The 20,879-nt window shown below is 34.9% G+C and overlaps 1 protein-coding gene across 2 annotated transcripts in view; it reads left to right on the top strand.

Annotated features, from left to right (window-relative positions):
- The window catches only part of PDHX (pyruvate dehydrogenase complex component X), a 61,443-nt gene extending 49,352 nt beyond the window's left edge, over nt 1–12,091 (top strand). For both annotated transcript variants that reach the window (XM_012755413.3, XM_020286516.2), the window contains exons 9-11: nt 3,424–3,582; nt 6,794–6,858; nt 9,901–12,091. In XM_012755413.3, the coding sequence (XP_012610867.2) occupies nt 3,424–3,582; nt 6,794–6,858; nt 9,901–10,159 (483 nt within the window). In that variant the 3' untranslated portion in view covers nt 10,160–12,091. The remainder of the gene's footprint in view (nt 1–3,423; nt 3,583–6,793; nt 6,859–9,900) is intronic.
- Nucleotides 12,092–20,879: the final 8,788 nt, after the last annotated feature.

Genomic DNA, 20,879 nt, shown 5'->3' with positions numbered 1-20,879 from the left:
AAACCATTTATTCAACAAATACTAACTGATCCCCTATCTTATGCTAAATATATTTTAGGCATTAAAGATATAGCAGTAAACAGAAGCCTACATGATTTCTGCTCTAACAGGGCTTAGGTTTTCATTGGAAGGAACAAGCATATGTCGGATGGTGAAAGGGCTAAGGAGTAAGAGGAAGCAGGGTAAGGGAACAAAGTAACTGAGGGTGCCTTTTGCAGACGTGAAGCCAGGGAAGCCTCTCTGGCAGGGTGATAATTGAGACAAGGCCTCAGAAAACAGAAGAGTGAGCCAAAGAGGGATCTGGTAGGAGAGCATTCCACACAGAGTGACTCACAGCATCAAGACTGTGAGGAGTGGAGTGTGTTATCCACAGGCATGGTGTAGCATGCCTAGAGTGGAGAGGGTAAGGGGTGACGTTTTTTAAAAAGTGGGGGAGGAAAAGAAGAGGGACCAAAGTACATAAGGGTTGGCCATGATGGGGCCAGGGATTTTATTGTGAATGAAAAGGAAGCCCATGGAAGGTTTTGAGCAAAGGATAGGCATGATCTGACTTACACTTTAAAAAGAAAAGGGAGAGACTGTCCTAGGCGCTTTGGGGAATACAGCCTGTGGAGAGGCAAAGGTGGAAGTAGTGATTTCCCTAGGAGACTGTAGAAGATGGCAGTGACTTGGACAAAGGTGGTGACAGTGGAGCTGGGGTGAAGTTGGCTCTACCATTTCAATAGAGCCAACAGTATCTGCTGATGAATTAGATATAGGGTATAAGAGAAAGAAGACCAAAGGTTTGGGCCCAAGCAATGGGGGGAATGGAGTTTTCCATGTACCAAGATTGGGAAAAGTAGGAGAGGAGTAGATTTGAAGTTAGGAATCTAGAGTTTGGTTGGACATGTTAAATCTGAGGAGCCTAAGAGATGTCCCAGTGGAGGTGGCAAGAAGGCAGGTGAACATGAGCCTGCAGTTCAGTGTGTGTCTGGCTGGAGATGTAAATGTACTAGAACTCAGGCCATGCCTTCCTGCTCAGCACCAGTTCTCATCATGCCTTCTTTCTGTAATGAGGCTGTTTTCTGGGATCGCTGCTTGTTAACAGTACTGTATTTAAAGTGCATTTATAATGAATTTATTTTTATGTCTTGAAAAATACATTAATATAGAACTTTAAAGTCATACTTTTATAGTGTACATCTAATTGTTCATATGACTTTTCTCTTTTGACCGAATATTTTGAATTATATTAAAGATTTCCTAATTGTGAATCATTTTTACATTCCTTAAATGACTCTCTAGTGGTCATAAGCTATTTGTTAATATTTCATTGCATAATTTTGTATCCAGAACCATATGTAGATGAAATTTAAATTTTGTACTACCATTATCAGGCCCTTTTTTGGTTTTTTTTGATCATTGGCTTTATTAAATTCAATTGGATTCTTTTTTTCTTTTCCTTTCTCTGTGCTCATTTCAATATGATAATGATTTTTATTTCTTGTGGTTTTATAGAATTCACCAGTAAAAATACCTGAACTTAGTTTTATCTTGAGGAGGGAATCTGGGCAACTTTCTCATATTTTCCCCATAATAACTGATTTAATTTTCAGCTTTTTCTTGAATCAGTTTTGGAAGCGTATATTTAAACAGAAAATCAGTCATGTCATCCAGATTCCTGAACTAATTAGCCTAGAGTCATTTAGTTTTTTATTGTTGTTGTTGTTGTTTTTTGAGACAGAGACTCACTCTGTTGCCTTGGCTAGAGTGAGTGCTGTGGAGTCAGCCTAGCTCACAGCAACCTCAAACTCCTGGGCTCAAGTGATCCTACTGCCTCAGCCACCCAAGTGGCTGGGACCACCCAAGCTGGGACTACTGGCATGCGCCACCATGCCCGGCTAATTTTTTCTATATTTAGTTGTTTGGCTAATTTATTTTTATTTATAGTAGACATGAGGTCTCACTTCTTGCTCAGGCTGGTCTCGAACTCCTGAGCTCAAGCAATCCTCCCAGCTTGGCCTCCCAGAGTGCTAGGATTACAGGCGTGAGCCACTGTGTCCCCCCAACACCTCTTGCTGCTAGAGTCATTTAAATTTCTTTCTTATAGTTCCTTTAATGTCCTAAACTCTGTCTTGCTCCTATTGTTGCATGTTTATGTGCCTGCTTTACATTGTTTTGTTATGAATGTCTTCCTTCATTTCCTTAGGTTCATTTTGGTTGGAAATATTTGTTTAGAAAACTTGAATGTGTAATTTATTGTAATTCTTTTTTTAATCAATAAGAAAGTGTAAGATTATAGATTTTTCTTTGAATACAACTTAATCTGTGTCCCATGGATTTTTGTTACATAGTTTTGTGATTAAATTTATTTGTCAGATATTCTTTGTGAACTTTTTGGGTTTTGTTTGGTGTTTTTATTTTTTGTATCTCTTTTACTTTAGTGTTGTCTATGAAGAATTTAAAATCTAAGAGGTTGGAAGTTAATTTATTCTTTCAACATAGTGATATTGATAAGTGAATGAAGGAGCTGATCCTTGAAAGGTGGGAAAAGTGGAAGAGCAAAGAAAAATGACATGAGGGTAGTCCCAAAATGGAAATGAGTGTAGCATGACAGAAGCCCGAGTAAAGTGGAAAATTCCTCGTGGGGGAGTGGTCACAAGTAAAATGACATAGGTGGAGTGGAATCCAATTGAGTGTTGCCATACTTAAACAATATGCTGGGAAGACTGGGTCTTTATCTGTAGAAAGTAAAGAATTTTTAAGAAGAGACTTCCTTTTTTTTATTTCAATTTTTTGGCATCATTTTCACCTGTGATATTTGGCAACATTATAAATGCACACTGTTTGCAGGCATCTAGTCATTGTGTCCATTTTTTTATCCTTAGTATAGTTTGTATGTTAAATATATGTATGCTTATACATGTTATGTATCATGTTTATGAAGCTTTAAGAAATCTCTTTTTATATAGAGAAGTCATTTACTGAGGGCCTGCTAATATATATCATGGTGCTAGGCTAGAAAGTCAGACTTCCTTCTGCCAAAGGAATAATGTAGCTGAATATCACTGCCGTTTTCCAATCCCCTCAAAATCATGCTGGTCATCCTATGAGGCAGAAAGTATAACAAACATTAAGTACCTTGTAGCAATCAGATTTAACAAAGAAGGCCTTTATTTTCACCATGACGTAAAGAGATCAAAACATGTACATCAGAATTTTCTCTTTAAGTTTGCTTCAAAACGGTGTTATGTTTAATTATTCTTCCAGACATAAAAGACAATTGACACAGAAATCCAAACCAGTTTTTCAAACCAAATTTATATTTATTTCCTCCTGTCTAGATATAGTCACTTTGAAAAATGCATAATAATTTTAGTTATTTTTCTGTAACCACTTTGGTCTAAAGCTACCTCTTTAATAATGTGTTTTTTCTATTTCTAGCAAATGCCAGATGTTAATGTAAGCTGGGATGGAGAAGGCCCAAAGCAACTGCCCTTTATTGACATTTCAGTGGCTGTGGCAACAGATAAAGGTTTAATTGCACCAATCATAAAAAATGCTGCTGCTAAGGGTGTACGGGAAATTGCTGACTCTGTTAAGGTATGTCTTAAGAAATACTGTGCTTTCAAAATGTGACAAGGTACTTCTAGGTAATTACTTTGCGATAAAGTTTTGACATGATCTGGTCACACTGTGATTTTGAGGGAGTGGAAGGGAGGAGAATTATTTGAAGTTACCTGTATATATAAGTTTTTGCTTTAATCCAGGTATGACCCATTTTAAGAAAATCAGTATTCAAAAATTTAGAAATCACATATAGGTAAATTAGGAAATAACTTCATTCAAGTTAAAGACAAGCTGTATTTCCCAAAGTCCAGAATCGACCCTAAAAATGCTATTTCAGATAGATTTTAAAGTTGAAGTAAACCTGAAACTATATTTTTATGAAAGTGGTAATAGGTAGACCTCAGTGTTTTTTGTGGGTTTTAGGGGGTTTTTTGTTTGTTTGATTTTTAGTGAGACAGAGTCTGAGTTGCCTGGCTAGAGTGCAGTGGCTTGTGATCATAGCTCCTTGCAACCTCAAAACTCCTGGGTTCAAGAGAGATCCTCCTGCCTGAGCCTCCCAAGTGGCTGGGACTCCATGCATGCACCACTATGCCTGACTAAATGTTTTCTATTTTTAGTAGAGACGGTGTCTTGCTCTTGCTCAGGCTGGTCTGGAACTCCTGGCCTCGGCCTTACAGAGTGCTAGGATTACAGGTGTGAGCTACTTACTACACTCAGCTAACCTAGGTGTTAATAACATTTGAGTCTTAAAAGATAAAGTTCATTTCATTCATTTCTTCTCTAAAACTGAGACCATTAAAAGTACCTAGCATTCCAGAGGCAAGGTACTTTTGTTTTTTCTAGGTTTGTTGAAAAGCAACTTTTGTAGCCCCGATGTGGAGAAATCTGATTTCACCAAAAAATAACACATTGAATAGGCAAGAACACAGTCAGTAGGTAAGCTTTGATAGCTTCAGGAATTTCCACGAATATCTTTTGGCAGAAGTATCACAGGTCTTGAAGTATTTGCATTGAAAATTTCAGATTCATTTGGACAAGTGATTTTTTTCCCATTTGCCATGGATCTATTATATGTATAGTATAGTGGTAGGACAAATTATAAGAGGAATAAAAGTAGAAGATAAGGCTTCTTTGGGAAGCTGACATATAGATACATAGACCTACTTGCCCAAAATAAATAAAGCAATGCAAATTAATCTGGTTTTAAAAGGATACCTATAAATATTGTTTACTTGGAATTTTAGAGTGAGATATAATTAAAGACAAAACTAGTAGAATTGACATTTTTTAGGTCTTTCTTCACTCCTCTTTGAAAAGATTTGCAGAGTGTGTTTGTATAGATAAAAATGTAACTATTTTTCTTAATCCAAATGTGATGTTAATTTAGTCAATTTAAAAGTCAAAGTAAAAGATTGGTTGACTGGGATGTATAGTACATGCCTTATGTTCATCAAGAGACTTAGATCTAATGGTATTCTTAATTCTTCATTAATTATAACAGTTTTAAAAGGCAGAGCAAAGATTACCTTGTAAGTACCCAGTAAATTTTTTGATTGAATTAGCAAGGTATGTGATATATTATAGAAATATTTGCTAGTCTTCTTTTATTATATCCTTTCAGTTGGATGCTTCAGGTAACATGTACTTAGATTTTTAAGTTCACATTGCCAAGAGATCCCAATGAGAATTACAGATTTTCAGAGCCAACAATCCTCCTCACTCTGTACTTATTTCAAACTCTAATTAGAGTTTATTGACAGGACTATCCAGCTGATATATTTAGGGTCTACAGAGATTTTTTTTTTTGAAGTATAGTATGTGTGCTTGAAATCTCATCCTTAAAATGAATTTTGCTTTTTTATTTATTCCAGCCTGGTAATTCATCAGGACATCAGCCTGAGATCATCGGCCTTTAAAACAATGCCTTTCAAAGTTTATATATGTGTATGCTCAAATCATGTGAATAATTATGTTGATTAAGGCAGGAAAAATATATTTGTAGATTGTTCTCTCTACTTCTCATTTGCAAGAACTATACAAATAATTTTCTAACTAACTATATCCAAATAGTATAAATCTATAATTGTGTTTCAGTTGCCAGTAAGTCACAGTAATGTATGGAGATCACTTTTTAGATTTTTGAAGAATATTTTAGTTTTCAAAAATTAAATCATCTGTGGCTTAAAATTAGTTATCAACTCTCATGAATTAATTTGTAATTTTTTTATATGTGATAATTCAACCGCTGTTCCCTTGCTTTTGAAGCACTGAAAAATAAAGATTAATAGTAGTGTGGTTAATTCCGAGTACAAGTGAGAGGAAATTTTAACTACTTTTCTTATAACCACTCTCAGTGTCATCTATCTTTCCCTCTGTAAGTTTTTAGAAATTGATATTGTCAAGAGTGATATGAAACTACTAATTCTTATATTCCTGTGGGCAATGTAAATTAGACTAGCTCATTTCAGGAAATGTTTTAGCTATAGGATCAAGAACCAAAAACATCCATTCTCTAGGGCACTGTAATTCCACTTCTGAAAATTATCATGAAATAATTCAAAAGAACCAGTTTATACCACTAGGAAAATTTACTAAAGTATGGCAGATGCATTCTTTAGAATGTTAACCAGATTTTAAAAAATCATCTATAATAACTAACAACACAAGGTAAATATTAATATATTGAGAAGTGAAATATAAAATTCTGGGGTTTTTTTTTTACCATTATCTGAGATTTTGTATATATGTTGTGGATAAAGATGAAGCAACCTTTGAAAGATGATGAATGATATATAGTGGTTGTGGGATTGTGGGTGTACTACTTTGGTTGCCATTGGATAATTTATTTAAAACCTCCTAGATTGACAAGAATGGCTTCTTATATTTTATCTTAGAAGAAAAATATTTATAGGCAAAATAGAAAATTGCATTGTGTATACAGGAAACAGTATAAAGCATTCTACATAATAATGGTGCACAGGGTAATGCCAATATTTGAAAGTTTTTTAAAAGAAAGTGATTTTTCTAGAGTTTTGATTAACATCTGTAGCTTCTTGGATTATCTGTGCTTTAACTTGTTTATTCTTACAATTATATTAAATTTTTTATATATGTAATGTCTTATAAAGTCAAATCAAGGCATATCAGAGATGAAAGTACCACCATGTACAAATATTTCAAGTGACAAGATCAGCTGTATATTGTTAGTTGTCATCCTCTGATGTTCTGTTTGTATTTTTCGCAGGCACTGTCAAAGAAAGCAAGAGATGGAAAATTGTTACCTGAGGAATACCAAGGAGGATCTTTTAGGTAAATTTTTTTTGTGGCTATTGATTTTTTCTCCCCAAAGTATCATAGGGGTACAAATGTTTTTCGTTACTTGGATTGGTTCTGTAATGCTTGAGTCGGAGTTATAAGTGTGCCATCACCCAGATAGTGTTCACTGTAGCCCTTAGGTAGGTTTTTGCCCATGCCTTCCATCCCCCTCTATTCTGCTTGATTTCCACTGAGTTTTACTTCCCTCTGTGCACATGTGTATTCACTGGTTAGTTCCAATTTAATAATGAGTGCATATGGTGTTTTCCATTCTTGAGATACCTTGCTTAGGATAATGATCTCCAGTTCCATCCAAATTATTGCAAAAGGTATTAATTCATCCTTCTTCGTGGCTGAGTAGTATTCCATGGTATACATATAGCACATTTTGCTAATCCACTCATGAGTTGATGAGCACTTGGGTTGATTCCTTATCTTTGCAGTTGTGAATTGTGCTGCAGTAAACATTTGAGTGCAGGTATCTTTTTGGTTAAATGACTTATTTTCCTTTGGGTAAATACTTAGCAGTAGGATTGTTGGATCAAATGGTAGGTCTGCTTTTAGTTCTTTGAGGACTCTCATACTTGTTTGCTGGTTTTGATCTTTGTATAAATATTATATATTGTTTAGTATCTGACCCCTCCTCCTGCATTAATGTCTGTGACATTAATTATCATGCGAAGCAGCCATTTATTTGTTACTGTTGCGGTATATAGTATTCTGTTGGATAAATATATCAGAATCCATTTTACTACTGTTGTGCATGTGGGTCGTTTCCAGTTTGGCACCATTACAAATAAGGGTGTGATGAACATTCTTATTAGTTTCTTGTGGTGAACATATGTACTTTTTTGTTGTTGTATAGACCTAAAAGTAGAATTGCTGGGTTAGAAGCTCTAATACATACAAAAACAATTTTCCAAAATGGTTATACAAATTTACATTTCCATCAACAATGCATGAGAAATCCCATTGTTCCACATTCTTGCTAACATATAGTAAGTTAGGTTTTAAATTTTAATAATTCTTGGGGTTTGTAGTGGTACTCTGAGGTCAGGGAAGTGCAAATTAATGATATTGCATACTTTTTCATTTATCAGCCATTTGGATACCTATCTGGTAACTCATCAGGTAAAGTACCTTTTGAAGTCTTGTGTCCATGTAAAAAAGTTATTCATCAGATTCCTTATTCCCAGATACACAGACATTGGTAGGCTATATGGTATTTCAAATACCTTATCAACTCTGTGGCTTACTTTTGGGAATCTTTTGGTGATGTTTTTAATGAAAGAAGTTCTGAATTTTAATGAATTACTATTTATCAGTATTTTTCTTTATAGTTGGTACTATTTGTTTTCAGTTAGGAATTTTTTATGTCCCAGAATCATGAAGTTACTCTTCTATGTTATCTTTTAGAAGTGTTCCAACTTTACTTTGCATGTGTATATCATAATTCATCTAAAATTGGATTTTGTGTGTAATGCAAAGGTCAAGATTCTAATTTTTCCCCTATATGGATATTAAGTTAAAACAACATCATATTGAGAAAGGTTTCTTCTGTTCATAGCATTGAGAAGGTGACCATATGTATGTTTGTCCGGTTCTGTGTTCTCTCTTTTTTTCCACTGGTCTGTTTGTCCTTGTTTTCTACCATCAAAATGTAACATTTGATATCTGGTAATGAAAGTTTTCCAATTTTGTTCATCCTCAAAATTGCATTCTGGCTCTTAGTATTTCCAAATAAATTTTAAAATTAATTTATCATTTTTCACACATATATACTGCCTTACTGAAATTTTGATTGGGATTGTATTAAATATTTTGACTAGTTTGAGAATTAACATCTTTACAGTATTGAGTTTTCCAGTTGATGTAGAAGTATCATTGTTTGTTCAGTTCTTTGATTTCTTTCAGTTTTGTAATTTTTCTGTGAAGTCTTGTATATGTTTCATTATTCTTTTATATATGGTTTTTGATATTATAAATGCTATTGGTTTTAAATTTCATTTTCTATTTATAGCAGCTTGTATATACAGTCACGCATCACTTAACAGGGATATGAAAAATGCATTATTAGGCTATTTCATTGTTGTTTGAACATCACAGGGTGTACTTACACAAACCTAGGTGGTATAGCCTATTGCTCCTAGGCTACAAACCTAGGAGATCACAAACCTATCACAAACATCACAAACCTATGTGATGTTACTGTACTGAATAGACAATTGCAACTCAGTGGTAAATCCTTAAATATCTAAACATTAAAAATACAGCATAAAAGGTAAAAAATAGTACATCTATATAGGGCACTTACTGTGAGTGGAGCTTGCAGGACTGGAGTTGTTCTGGGTGACTCAGTGAGTGAGTGAAGGCCTAAGATGAAGGCCTAAGACATTACTGTAGGCTTTATAAATACTGTACATTTAGACTAAATTTATAAAGAAATAATTGCTATATGACCTTATGAGAACTCTAATGTTACTAGTTGATAGGAATTTTTTAGCTCCATTATAATCTTATGAGACCACCATTGTTTATGAAGTCCATTCTTACACGGCACATGACTGTAGATATAAAACAGATTTTTACAAGGGCTGTCCAGAAAGTATCCAGCCATGTAATATGTTGTCTACGTTAACAATGGCTGGATACTTTCCAGACAGCTCTTGTATATTGATCTTTTGTCTGATGTCTTGGCTAAATTACATATTAATTTACTAGTTTATCTGTAGAGTCTTAGATTTTTCTATGTATACAATTAATTTATCTGTGAATAATAAGTTTTTCTTTTTTTAGTACTTACACTGTATATTTCTTTTTCCTGCCATATTTCACTGCCTAGGTACTCCAGTTCAATGCTGAATTAATTAATGTTTGATAGTAGATATGATATTTGTATGTGTGTTGCTACATGTTCTTTGTTTGAGTAACTTAGTATAAAGTTAAGTAGCAAAGTTTTTAAGTAAAACTACATGCTTAAAGGAAAGTACTTTGGTTAAGGACGGGTCACCTTCAGAGCTTTCATTTTCCCTCTAGTATTTCCAACTTGGGGATGTTCGGCATCGATGAATTTACTGCAGTGATCAACCCGCCTCAGGCCTGCATCTTGGCTGTTGGGAGATTTCGACCTGTGCTGAAGCTCACTGAGGATGAAGAGGGGAACGCCACACTACAGCAGCGCCAGCTTGTAACAGTCACAATGTCCAGTGACAGTCGAGTGGTTGATGATGAACTGGCAACCAGGTTTCTTGAAAGTTTTAAAGCAAACCTAGAGAATCCTATCCTACTTGCCTAGTCCTCAAAGATGAGAAGTTGGTCTTTGGCTTAGTTAATTCAGTAGCTGTTACCAAGAAACATAACGTTATAGAAAAACAACCAGGTATTTAAGTTTGAAGTGAATGAAATGTGTATTTATTTAAGGTGAAAGCATTTGACCCAAGTTGTTTTCATTTTCAACTTGGGTTTAATGTTGTAGAAATAAATGACAATAAACTAATAAAAAAAAAAAGAGAACATTTGGTTAGTCAGATTTTATTTTTAACCTCTGGTGCTGTACAAAAGGGGTATTAAAAACTAGATGTAAATCAAATTATATATTTGGCTCATTTGAGCATTTTAGGATATTTAAGAATGTATGATACATTGTAAAATGAAAAAATTGTTAGAACTCTACCTTAATGGAGTTGAAGTAAGTGGTCTTCAGAGAGATGCCCATTAATTTAGCAGTGAGACCTCACTTTTATGAGCACTGCTCTAGATATACTTGAACAATTTAATATGTACAGTTCTGGATAATAGTCAATAAGGATCACATTATATTAGGGGTTGTGGCAACATTATTGAATTTTTTATGTATATAAAGCCATATGTTTTAGAGTGGTTTCTATCTTATATTTCACTTCTGTAACACTGTGAACTTCTAAAGAATGGAAGAATAGAATAACAGAAGCAAGAATGAAGAGAGAGATGTTTCAAAAAAGTTGTGTAGTTTAATGAAAAACTATAGCTAAAATATGTAAACCTTTTGAAATAAACTGCTTACCTTCATCCTGAGTTGGAATATATTTAAATAAACTGTTATATTCTGCCATTTTAAGTTAGTTTTAATGTAAATACAAAATGTTTCTTAATGCATTTTAATCAATTTTGTATTGTGCAATAAAATGTGAGATAATACAGAAATTTCTTTTGTATTTTAAATGTTAGGACACTGAAGTTTACTTAGTGTTTTTCTAGAGCATTTCAGAAGGGACTCTACAGAAGGAAAGAATGATTTTAAAATTAGTATGACATTAGGAAAGTAACTGATAGGAAATGTAAAACTCTGAAAAGAGTGGAAAAGAAGACTTATGAAGCCAAAGAGATGAGAACTGTCCTTTTTGTTCCATTGGTAATATGAGCTGAGCGCAGTGGCTCACACCTGTAGTCCCAGCACTTTGGGAGGCCAGGGTTGGAGAATTACAAATTAGCCGGACATGGTAGAACGCACGTGTAATCCCAGCTATTCCAGAGGCTGGGGCAGGAGGATCTCTTGAGCCCAGGAGTGCCAGGTTACAGTGAGCTGATCAGCCCACTACACTCCAGTGTGGGTGACAGAGCAGAAACCCTGTCTCTCTCTCTTTTTTTTTTTTTTTGAGACAGGGTCTCACTTTGTTGCCTAGGCTAGAGTGAGTGCTGTGGCGTCAGCCTAGCTCACAGCAACCTCAAACTCCTGGGCTCAAGCAATCCTACTGCCTCAGCCTCCCAAGTAGCTGGGACTACAGGCATGCACCACCATGCCCAGCTAATTTTTTCTATATATATTAGTTGGCCAGTTAATTTCTTTCTATTTATAGTAGAGACGGGGTCTTGCTCTTGCTCAGGCTGATTTCAAACTCCTGACCTCGAGCAATCCGCCCACCTCGGCCTCCCAGAGTGCTAGGATTACAGGCATGAGCCACTGCGCCCGGCCAGAAACCCTGTCTCTTAAAAGGAAAAGATAATAGGAAATTTTCACTAATCATTGTAAAGGTTAGAAGAGCTTATTTTTCTCTTCTGGCAACTCTGCCATAACTGGCAAGATATCTATTTAAATTGGATGGTAATTAATGGTAATTTAATTAACTAGTCACAGAAAGAGTCCTGTTAGTGTCAGCTGACATGAATCACCAGAAGAGAGTATATGGTATAAGTTGTATGGTATGGCATGATGAACTATAAGCCCTAATAAATGAGTCTTCTAAAGTAATTAGTGCCCCAATATAGCAATTGTTAAGAAATCCAATTACTCAGTTTTAAGCCATTTTTTAAAAAGTCTTCAGAACTTTTGTCACATTAACAGTTATACTGAAAATTATTATTTTTCTTTTTTTATATTTAGTGTTAGAGAATATACTGAAAATTATAACCAATGCTATTTTCAAAATAATTTTTATAAGTTACATTATTTTCAAGGTCAGTTTTAACTGAAATTGTTTGGGTCTTTTCCCAAATAATTTTTATATCTGAGGAATAGAACGTGAGTCAGCCATAAATAAGCCCTGACTTTGAGCTGTTTTCCATTGACTGTCACGGAAACAGTAGTGCATCTGTTTCCCTGTAAGTGAAACGGGCGCTGTTGTCCCCCCCAGCCTGCCTTAGAGAGTTGGGAGCCGCACAGGAGAAACGGCTGTATAGATTTAAGACATTTTAATTCTTTATGGATATCACAGCAGGGCTTTTCACATAATCAACTGATTCTCCTGGTTTGACTTCTCAGCTTTTGGTACAAATGCTTGTTCATTCTGACTAAAAGTATTTTCTCTAGTCTTTCTATACCAGTTAGGCTTCTCTGTGGAAGTTTTCATTTCTAAAAGGTATTCTGCTGAACTGTGGGATCAGAGAAGGACGCTGATTTAAGAAAGGAGTAGGCATACTTGGTTTCAACTGTTTGCTGCATTAGCAGGCCTCTTCCACATTATGCTACTAATTTGTTTCAAATAGAGATCACCCTGAGAGAATATAAAAAATGAAATTTTGTAGCTGTTCATCTTTTTTTCTCATTTAAACAGGGAAAATAACTAAAATATTGGGAAGACTTCCAGGGAAAAGGAAACACATACTCCAGTTATCACGAAAATATCAGTAAATACTTGAATTTACAAGTCAAAATGACTCTTATTCTCCCTGATTGTTGCAATTTCTAGTTAACATTTACACACACAGTTTGTTCATTATTTTGTACTAGATTAAAATCATTGGTATACTGCTGGCCAGACTCCTTTGTTTGAAACATTACTAAGAAATTTATATATACGGTTGCAGGTATTTTATAGAAAGTCAAATGGAACTTACTACTTTTAGATTTTTTTTACTTTGGACTTAAGTTGACACTAAATTGTATAGGCCAGCTGTATGGGCATTTTACTAAAAGTAAAACTAGTTCTTAACCTTTCATTGACAGATAGGTGGTGCTGCAAGCTGATATATTGTAGTGATAGTGTGTGGGGGGAGGAATTAAAACGTTATTTAAATCTTAGTTTTCAAGGAAAATTTGTCCTCTTTACACATTGCTTCTCAGGTGAAGTGAAGGAATGAAAGAACCAAGTGCGTGGCAGGTAGGAGTTGACCATTAATTTAATTATGATGTTATTCATGAAAAGCTTTTAATGATTTTTGAAGTAACAGTGGAGATTTACTTTACTACCACTCTGGCTGTAAGGCAAGTAGGTCAAAATAGAGAGGACAGCAGTCATAGAGGAGCAGTTGGAACATTTTGCTGTGATGAAAGCATGAGTTGATGAGGGATCTGCACTAGGTCAGTGTCTTTAAAGAAGGGAGAAAATGAGTAATATTCAACATGTTACCATGCTGTGGTGTCTTATACATATATGGTGCGGGTGTGTTCAATCGATAATGCAGCAACAATGATATAATTTTCCATCTAAAACACAATCCTCCATGGCTCACGTTCACCAGTGTCAAAAGGAGGAAGATTCTGATAAGTTACGTACAGCAAATGGTTTAAGTAGATATTTGAACTTTTTATAAGTGGAAAAAGCAATAGTCGTCTGATAAAATTATTTTAAATAGTTTTATATTAAAAATTTATTTCTAGTGTCTCCATTGGTTCCAGGTGGTAGAGGACAGGCAGGATGGGGGGTGAGGAAGGTATGTTTTCTTTAGATTTGTAATATTGAAGGCACCATTTAATTGAAATTATAAGGTATAAAGATAATTAGTATATCTTAGTAGCAGTCTTTTGTTTCTTTGATCATATAAAGTTCATTTTCACATTTTATGTCATATTTTTTCTTTTTTTGCAACAAGTCTAAGCAGCCTTTTTTTTCTGGGAGAGTAAATATGTTGTAAACCTGTTAATTTAACCTTTATGGTATGATACAGACCCTTAAGCAAAGCATGAGTTTTCATTAAAAGTTGAGAAATTACTAGCAAAATCATTAGCTATGATTTGCCTTTTTTCACACCTAAAATCTTTTAAATTTCTTAGTTTATGAAATTTTATCACTGCTATCACTAAAAGGCAAATCTTGTTAAGGCTGTTGTGATCAAATGAAATAACATTGGTGATAGCACTTTATAAAGTATTAATATTATGTAATATATTAAATTTTTAATATAAATTGCACTTATCAGTGGCTCATCATCAGTCTGTTTAATAAAGAATGGTGTTTATCAGGAACCTGTGTAGTATGGTATTTAATAAATTATCATCCTTCCCAATAGAACTACTGGTCATAGGTACATACTTTGTTTCCCAAGTTTGCATACTTTTAAAATCAAAAGTACTTGAAGCCTAGTTCAACTTTATCTATAAATTACTGCTCTCTTGTCAAAAACTTTATTTCTGTGCTTCAATATTCTTACCTATAAAATGAGGAAACAAGAAGGAAAGTTAATCACCCTAGTGGTGCTTGTCTTGTTTAATTTCCTCAATTCTTTGTGAGAGTATGCATAAAGATTGCAAAGTAGAATATACCTCCCACATAGAATCTCAGAGATTGTACATACAAACTCAAATTATATAAATTGGCCAAAGCTCATAAGAACCATAACTGGGATTTGAACCCAAATCTGTGCAGCACCAAAGTTCAAGCTCAACTGCATTGTGAGATACAGCCTTTTAAGTTGTAACACTGCAGCTGAAATGTAGTTCCACATGAAGAAATAGTCTTTTCCACCTACAATAACTGAATGTGCTGTTCTTCATTAATAAAACTAATGTGTTTGTGTTTGCCCCATAGTCATCTTAAAATCAATTTATATTTTCTATATAGTGGTTCTCTTTGTGCTTTTCAGGTAAAAGTATGCAGAAAGTATTCAGGGATTTCTTTTTTCCCCATTACGGGCAACTACTCTTAACCTGAAATACTAAAGTTAAGTGTTACGACTTGTACCTCTGAATGGAAGGTTTAGAAAAATAGAAGTTTATAAAACAAAAAAATTAGGGGCTTAGTGCTGCTAGGAGTAAAAATAATGATATAGACCATTTTACCTTTAATAGCTTTGATTCTGGTCCACGTTGAGAAAAGTAAGTTACCTTAGTGTTAATGTCAGAGGTTCCAGACTTCTATATTGAAAGTCCTATCAGTCAGGTCCAATCAGTTAAGAGTTTATTGGGTTGCCCAGGCCAGACCTGTCCATAGTCGCCAGGTGAATAGGAAGCAACCCTCCAGGGCACCGGTGAGCCTCAGCTGGGGCACGCTGAGGAGGGGTGAGGGTGCCACTGCAGGCAGGAAGCCTAGAGCATACTGTGTCTGTGTTGGGAAGACCACAAGAAGGTAGTCATCAGGCCAAACTGGGGTTGCCTTTGGGCACCCAGCAAAGTCAAAGCACCACCGGATGTCCTACACTGCTGACCAGAGCCACACACTGGCAGAAACAAGCAGTGTCTACTGAGAAAACTTAACATCATGCTTGCTGGAAAGGAGAAATACTTACAAGAATCACATTGCTAATTGCAGAGCAGGCATTGAAGGGTAAATTTGAAACTGAGAGACAGTAAATTCAAAACTGGCACAAGAGACCAACCACAGTGGCTGGGAAGTAAAATGTAATCTCATCATTTAGGACTAACGCCAAATGAAAAGACAGCTGAGAATGGTATATAACAGTCTATATTGGACCTGCTTTGTTGGTAAAAATCTACACTGGAAGTGTTATTTTGAAGTGTCTATTTATTTTACGTGAATTACTTGATATCCTGGGTGAGACATTTATTAAAATGTGAAAAAAAGTAAAATGTTGAAATATATTCATTTAACAGTTGAGAACATCTGCTGCATAGCCAACAGCCCTTACCCCCAGTCAGCTTAAACCCGGGATAAGTGATATTTATGTGCAGAGTAGCAAGTTCTATAATCAAAGTATGTGCATAGTTGAGAGGAAGGCTTCATCAAAGAGATAACATTTTAACCAAGTTTTTGCATTACCAATTATAACCCTCCTTTTTTTTCTGGTTTTTCCAAATTCAGTAACCAAATATTTAGCATTCAAATATACAAGCTTGCTGGTTCAGTTTTCCAAAACCTTGACTTAGTACCTGTACATATCACAACAATAACTTTAATTTCAACGAAGCTTAGAAACTTTTAGTAGGAAGGAAAGCTACTCACATGGGGATTTGCTTGGACAGAGAAAACTTTCCAGGGGTCCTCAAACTACGACCCACAGGCCACATGCGGGTGTTTTTGCCCATTTGTTTTTTTACTTCAAAATAAGATGTGTGCAGTGTGCATAGGAATTTGTTCATAGTTTTTTTTTAAACTATAGTCCAGCCCTCCAACGGTCTCAGGGACAGTGAACTGGCCCCCTCTTTAAAAAGTTTGAGGACCCCTACTACTCGCAAAGAAAATGTTCTTTGCCACATCATGGGGTCTAAAGAAAGGAATAAACATTCATTCTTTATATAATTGAGATGTATTTTAATTCCTCCACTCTCTTACCCCTTCTCTAGCCCCTACATTTTTTTGGACAATGTCCTTGTGTGTGATTGTATCTTTGTGTATCTCCATGCTCATTGTTTTGTTCTCAAGGAACCATCTGTTAAATTTGTTTTCAGGGAATCAGTCATAATCATCTTCAGGCTCTCCAGCAAAACTATAGGAGCAAGTGAAAGTCAAGTTTTAGTTTTAGCATTAAATATTTTTAATGCTAAAAGTCAAGTGAGTATGGTCTTTAAATTTATTGGTTCAGAATGGACATTTGAGTTACCGAGGCCAATTTACTCACCTGCTAGTACCACGTAGCTCTTCACAGGTTACACAGCTCCCACGGTTAACTAGATTTTCGTACTTACTAAATACATTATGCTATTTGTGGGCATTTCATGTAGACACAATTATCTATTACTGATAAGAATGTATTCTGTTTTGTTAATTAAATACTAAGTATCATGATGAGTTTCAGGTATTCTCTTTATACTTTGAATATTTGATACAACTGTGGCAGAATGATAGTGGATGCTAGGTTTTATAGATGCACCTGTTTTTGAGAGCAAACTCTAATATACCTCCTTTTAAAATTTTCAATTTTAGCCATTTTAGTTAGAGAATGATTAAAGTCATTATTCCTGTAAGCTGAAAGTATGTGAGCCTATGACTTGGGGAAAAATGGAAAACTCAGTATTCAATGGGATACAGAGCTTTCGTATATTTCTTTTCTCATTTCCCGAATGAGTCATTGCAACTTTGGAAAATATTGCGAGGAATAACTTTGTAAAAAAGTCTTAAAAATGGAAAAACTGCTAATATGGGATAAATAAAAAACAAAAGTATTTTACTTGGGAAATTATAGGACTTTTATTTTCTAGGTAGATATTTCAATGTTTTTCTAGCTATGTCATTATTTAGTTCTTGTTAAGTAGATGTAGACCTTTTCTTTAAACTGTATGCTGACCATGAAAATATAATAATATGGAGCTAATAGCTAACTTACTATATTCCAAGCATTGTTCTGAATGCCTTATATGTACTATTAACTCATTGAATCCTCACCACAACCCAATAAGTATTAGTATTACCTGTATTTCACACAGAGTATGCCTTAAGTAACTTGTCTATGATTACAGAGCTAGCAAGTGGCAATGAAAGGGTTCAAGGCAGGCAGTCTGGCCCCAGAGCCTCACAGGAGATTCCTTTTAAAAAACATCAATTTATTAGGAAATTCTGGAGTTTAGCACATTAAAAAGGCTTTTATGAGCTGGTTAATGCCTCTCTGTTGATATAGTGAAAACAGCTTGTTGAACGTAGTAGCATCTCCTACAGGAATTGCACATATCATAGAAATAAGTTTATGGCTGAAGCCACAGTAATCTGACATTTGATTTCTTCTAGATTTTAATATTAATGAATAATGTGTTTAACTTTTTGATTCATGAAGGGGTGGTAGCTGGTGTGAATTAATAATTAAGGGTCAAATAGGAAAACAACACCTCAGTGTTCTTATTTAGAGGGCTATGATCAAAGAGTTCTTTAGTTTTGCTCTAGGATAACAAGTCATAAAGAAAGTCTAATAAAACTCAAAAAATAAAACATAATAAATGTCTTTGTGGTTGAAAGTACAAATTCTTTCTATGCAGATACCAGCACCTGGTAGGTACAAATAATCTTGATTTTTCCCAGATTGTTTTGCTAGTTTAAAGTTTATTGCTTCTTGAACCCTCATCTCTCCAACACAATTATCAACTTGTGAAAGATTAATACAAGGCTTATATACATACCTTGTAGGCCACCAGGCTCATTGGTTTCTCCCCTCCATCCTCCTCAGTGTGTCAGTCTGACCTGTTCACCACACACATTCCTTTTTTAAAGGACAGGGGGGATCTTACTGGAACAGTTCTGTACCTCGCTGTCAAAAACATACTGATTAAATAAAAGCACTATTATTTGTCATGACTAGCCTGTAACATTGTATTTTCTTGTAAGATGTTCTGAGGCCATTTTTTCTTCTATGGTGGGTAGATATGTGAATGTTTTATGGTGGTAGCATTGACTCATCTCTTATTTGGAGGCCAAAGAAGTCTTGTATATTTATTTTTTGCAATACTATAAATAAGACACTCAAAAGCAGCTTTCTGAAGACTTTTTTCTTATCTACACCAATTGTGTTTTTTCGTAAATGAAAAATTTTACTCCCTTTAATTGGGGGATGACTCTTTAGCAAAAGTTTCCACCTTGTTATACTCAGGTAAAAACAGATATTTGATGGGCTTTTGCTTTTTTTTTTTAAAGGGAAAATTATTAAGAAGGTAAGCAGGGAATAAAACTAACAAAATGGAAAAATACTCATGTTTAGTGAAAAATATAGAACATATGAGGTCTGTCTAGATTAACAGTGGCTGGATACTTTCCAGACAGACCTCGTACAATTTTTTGTAGTACTGTAAGTATGTAAAAAATTGAATAGGTACATGGACAAGGACTCAAGAATAAAATACACTAATCTGATTTGATTAGAGCCAGGACTGGCCATTTTTTTTTTAAGTATGAAAACTTTCATATTTAGTTTCACTGCGTTTTTTTCCTGCACCAAAGGGACACTTCTTAGTGGTTAGTATTGGTTATTGACATTGGCGAGAGTCAACAAACAACAAGACCATAACATAACGGGATTTTTAAAATTTCTATACTTGTTTGTCTAGTAATAGTGTTTTATTTCACCTTTACAAAAGCATTTTCAAGTCACAAGTAATGATGATCTCAGAATAATTGTGTAAGCAGCCGTGGTGTTCACACATACTCCATTTGGTAAAAGGTGGAAGTGCTCACTGATCTTTTGTTATGTACCCCAAACATTACTAGATTTGACATGAAGATTCAGACTGCTTTTGTTCTCTTCTCCTACCCCTCTGCCCCCAAGGAGCCATGGGATATGAGCTCATCAAAGAGGAGGATGTTTTTTAGGCTGTGGTACCAAGACTGCCATGTGTTAGGATTTGCTTTTACTTTTCCACAGGGCAGCTGTGGTCAGATCAGCCTAAAGCTGTCCCTACTTGAGAGGCAGCCTTCTTAGGAAGGGCTGGATTAGGCCGATTAAATTATCTACTTTGGATCTTAGGGACTATTTCTTTTTGATTTAATTGTACATACTTTGTATTTTTCTTGACAGGGGAATGGTAACCTCAAGGTCTGAGATAAGGGTGTGGACCTATAGGATAGAAGCCAAGGAGACTGTTAACTGTTTTTGGCTTAGGCAGTGGCTTGCTGGTAAATGTTTAACAAGCAGCTCTTTGAGGAAGAAGTGTGCATAAATAATCAAACGTAAGTCTATTATAAATTTTACTAATATAATAAAATACACAATTTACAAATAATAGTAGAGCATATGATACTCTTTATTGTAAATTTTATATAGCTAATTGATTCTTACAGAATGCTTTACAGAACTCTTTTATCTATGGCCAAACTGTGGTTGCAGTTGATGAATAAATACGGTTACTGACCTGAATGTTGGTTGATATTTTTCTTTACACAAAAGAGTAAAAGTTAAATAAAAGTTTAACTTTCAGATGAAAGTTGAAAGATGAAAGTTAAAACAACAAAGTCTTATGTTGGCGTTCCACTTGTTTGTCAATGAAGAGAGTATTTTCTTTATTGAATTAGATATTTTTCAAATACTGGAAGAATATTTTCTCCAACGTTGTGCTGTTCATAGCACACCAGCTTATAGATGTGACATTTTTAAGTTTAACCTGCATTATTTACATTTTCTCCATCGTTTTAAGTCTAGAGACAATCAACAATAAGTCAAGCCCAGAGTTGTAGTGTTTGCTGATTTCCATGGGATAAATGCCCTGCTTTCAGGATTCTGGTGTGATATCACCGAGTGTGGTGTTGTGAAGAGATGTGTAGTCCCACAGTGTTGTATACTATTCTCACCATTAAAGAGACAACAGGTATAAAACCATCAGTAATGTAGATGATAGTAAATGGTTAGGAAATTATGAGCTTTGAGTATGCAATATCTTTGTTTTTGATATAATTTAATCAGAAGCTTATATAATCTGACTTTCAGTAATGGCCGTTTTTAACAGCTGG

This window comes from Microcebus murinus, chromosome 4 (assembly GCF_040939455.1).
Source record: "Microcebus murinus isolate Inina chromosome 4, M.murinus_Inina_mat1.0, whole genome shotgun sequence".
Lineage (NCBI taxonomy): Eukaryota > Metazoa > Chordata > Mammalia > Primates > Cheirogaleidae > Microcebus > Microcebus murinus.
This window is presented reverse-complemented; position numbering and strand designations above follow the sequence as displayed.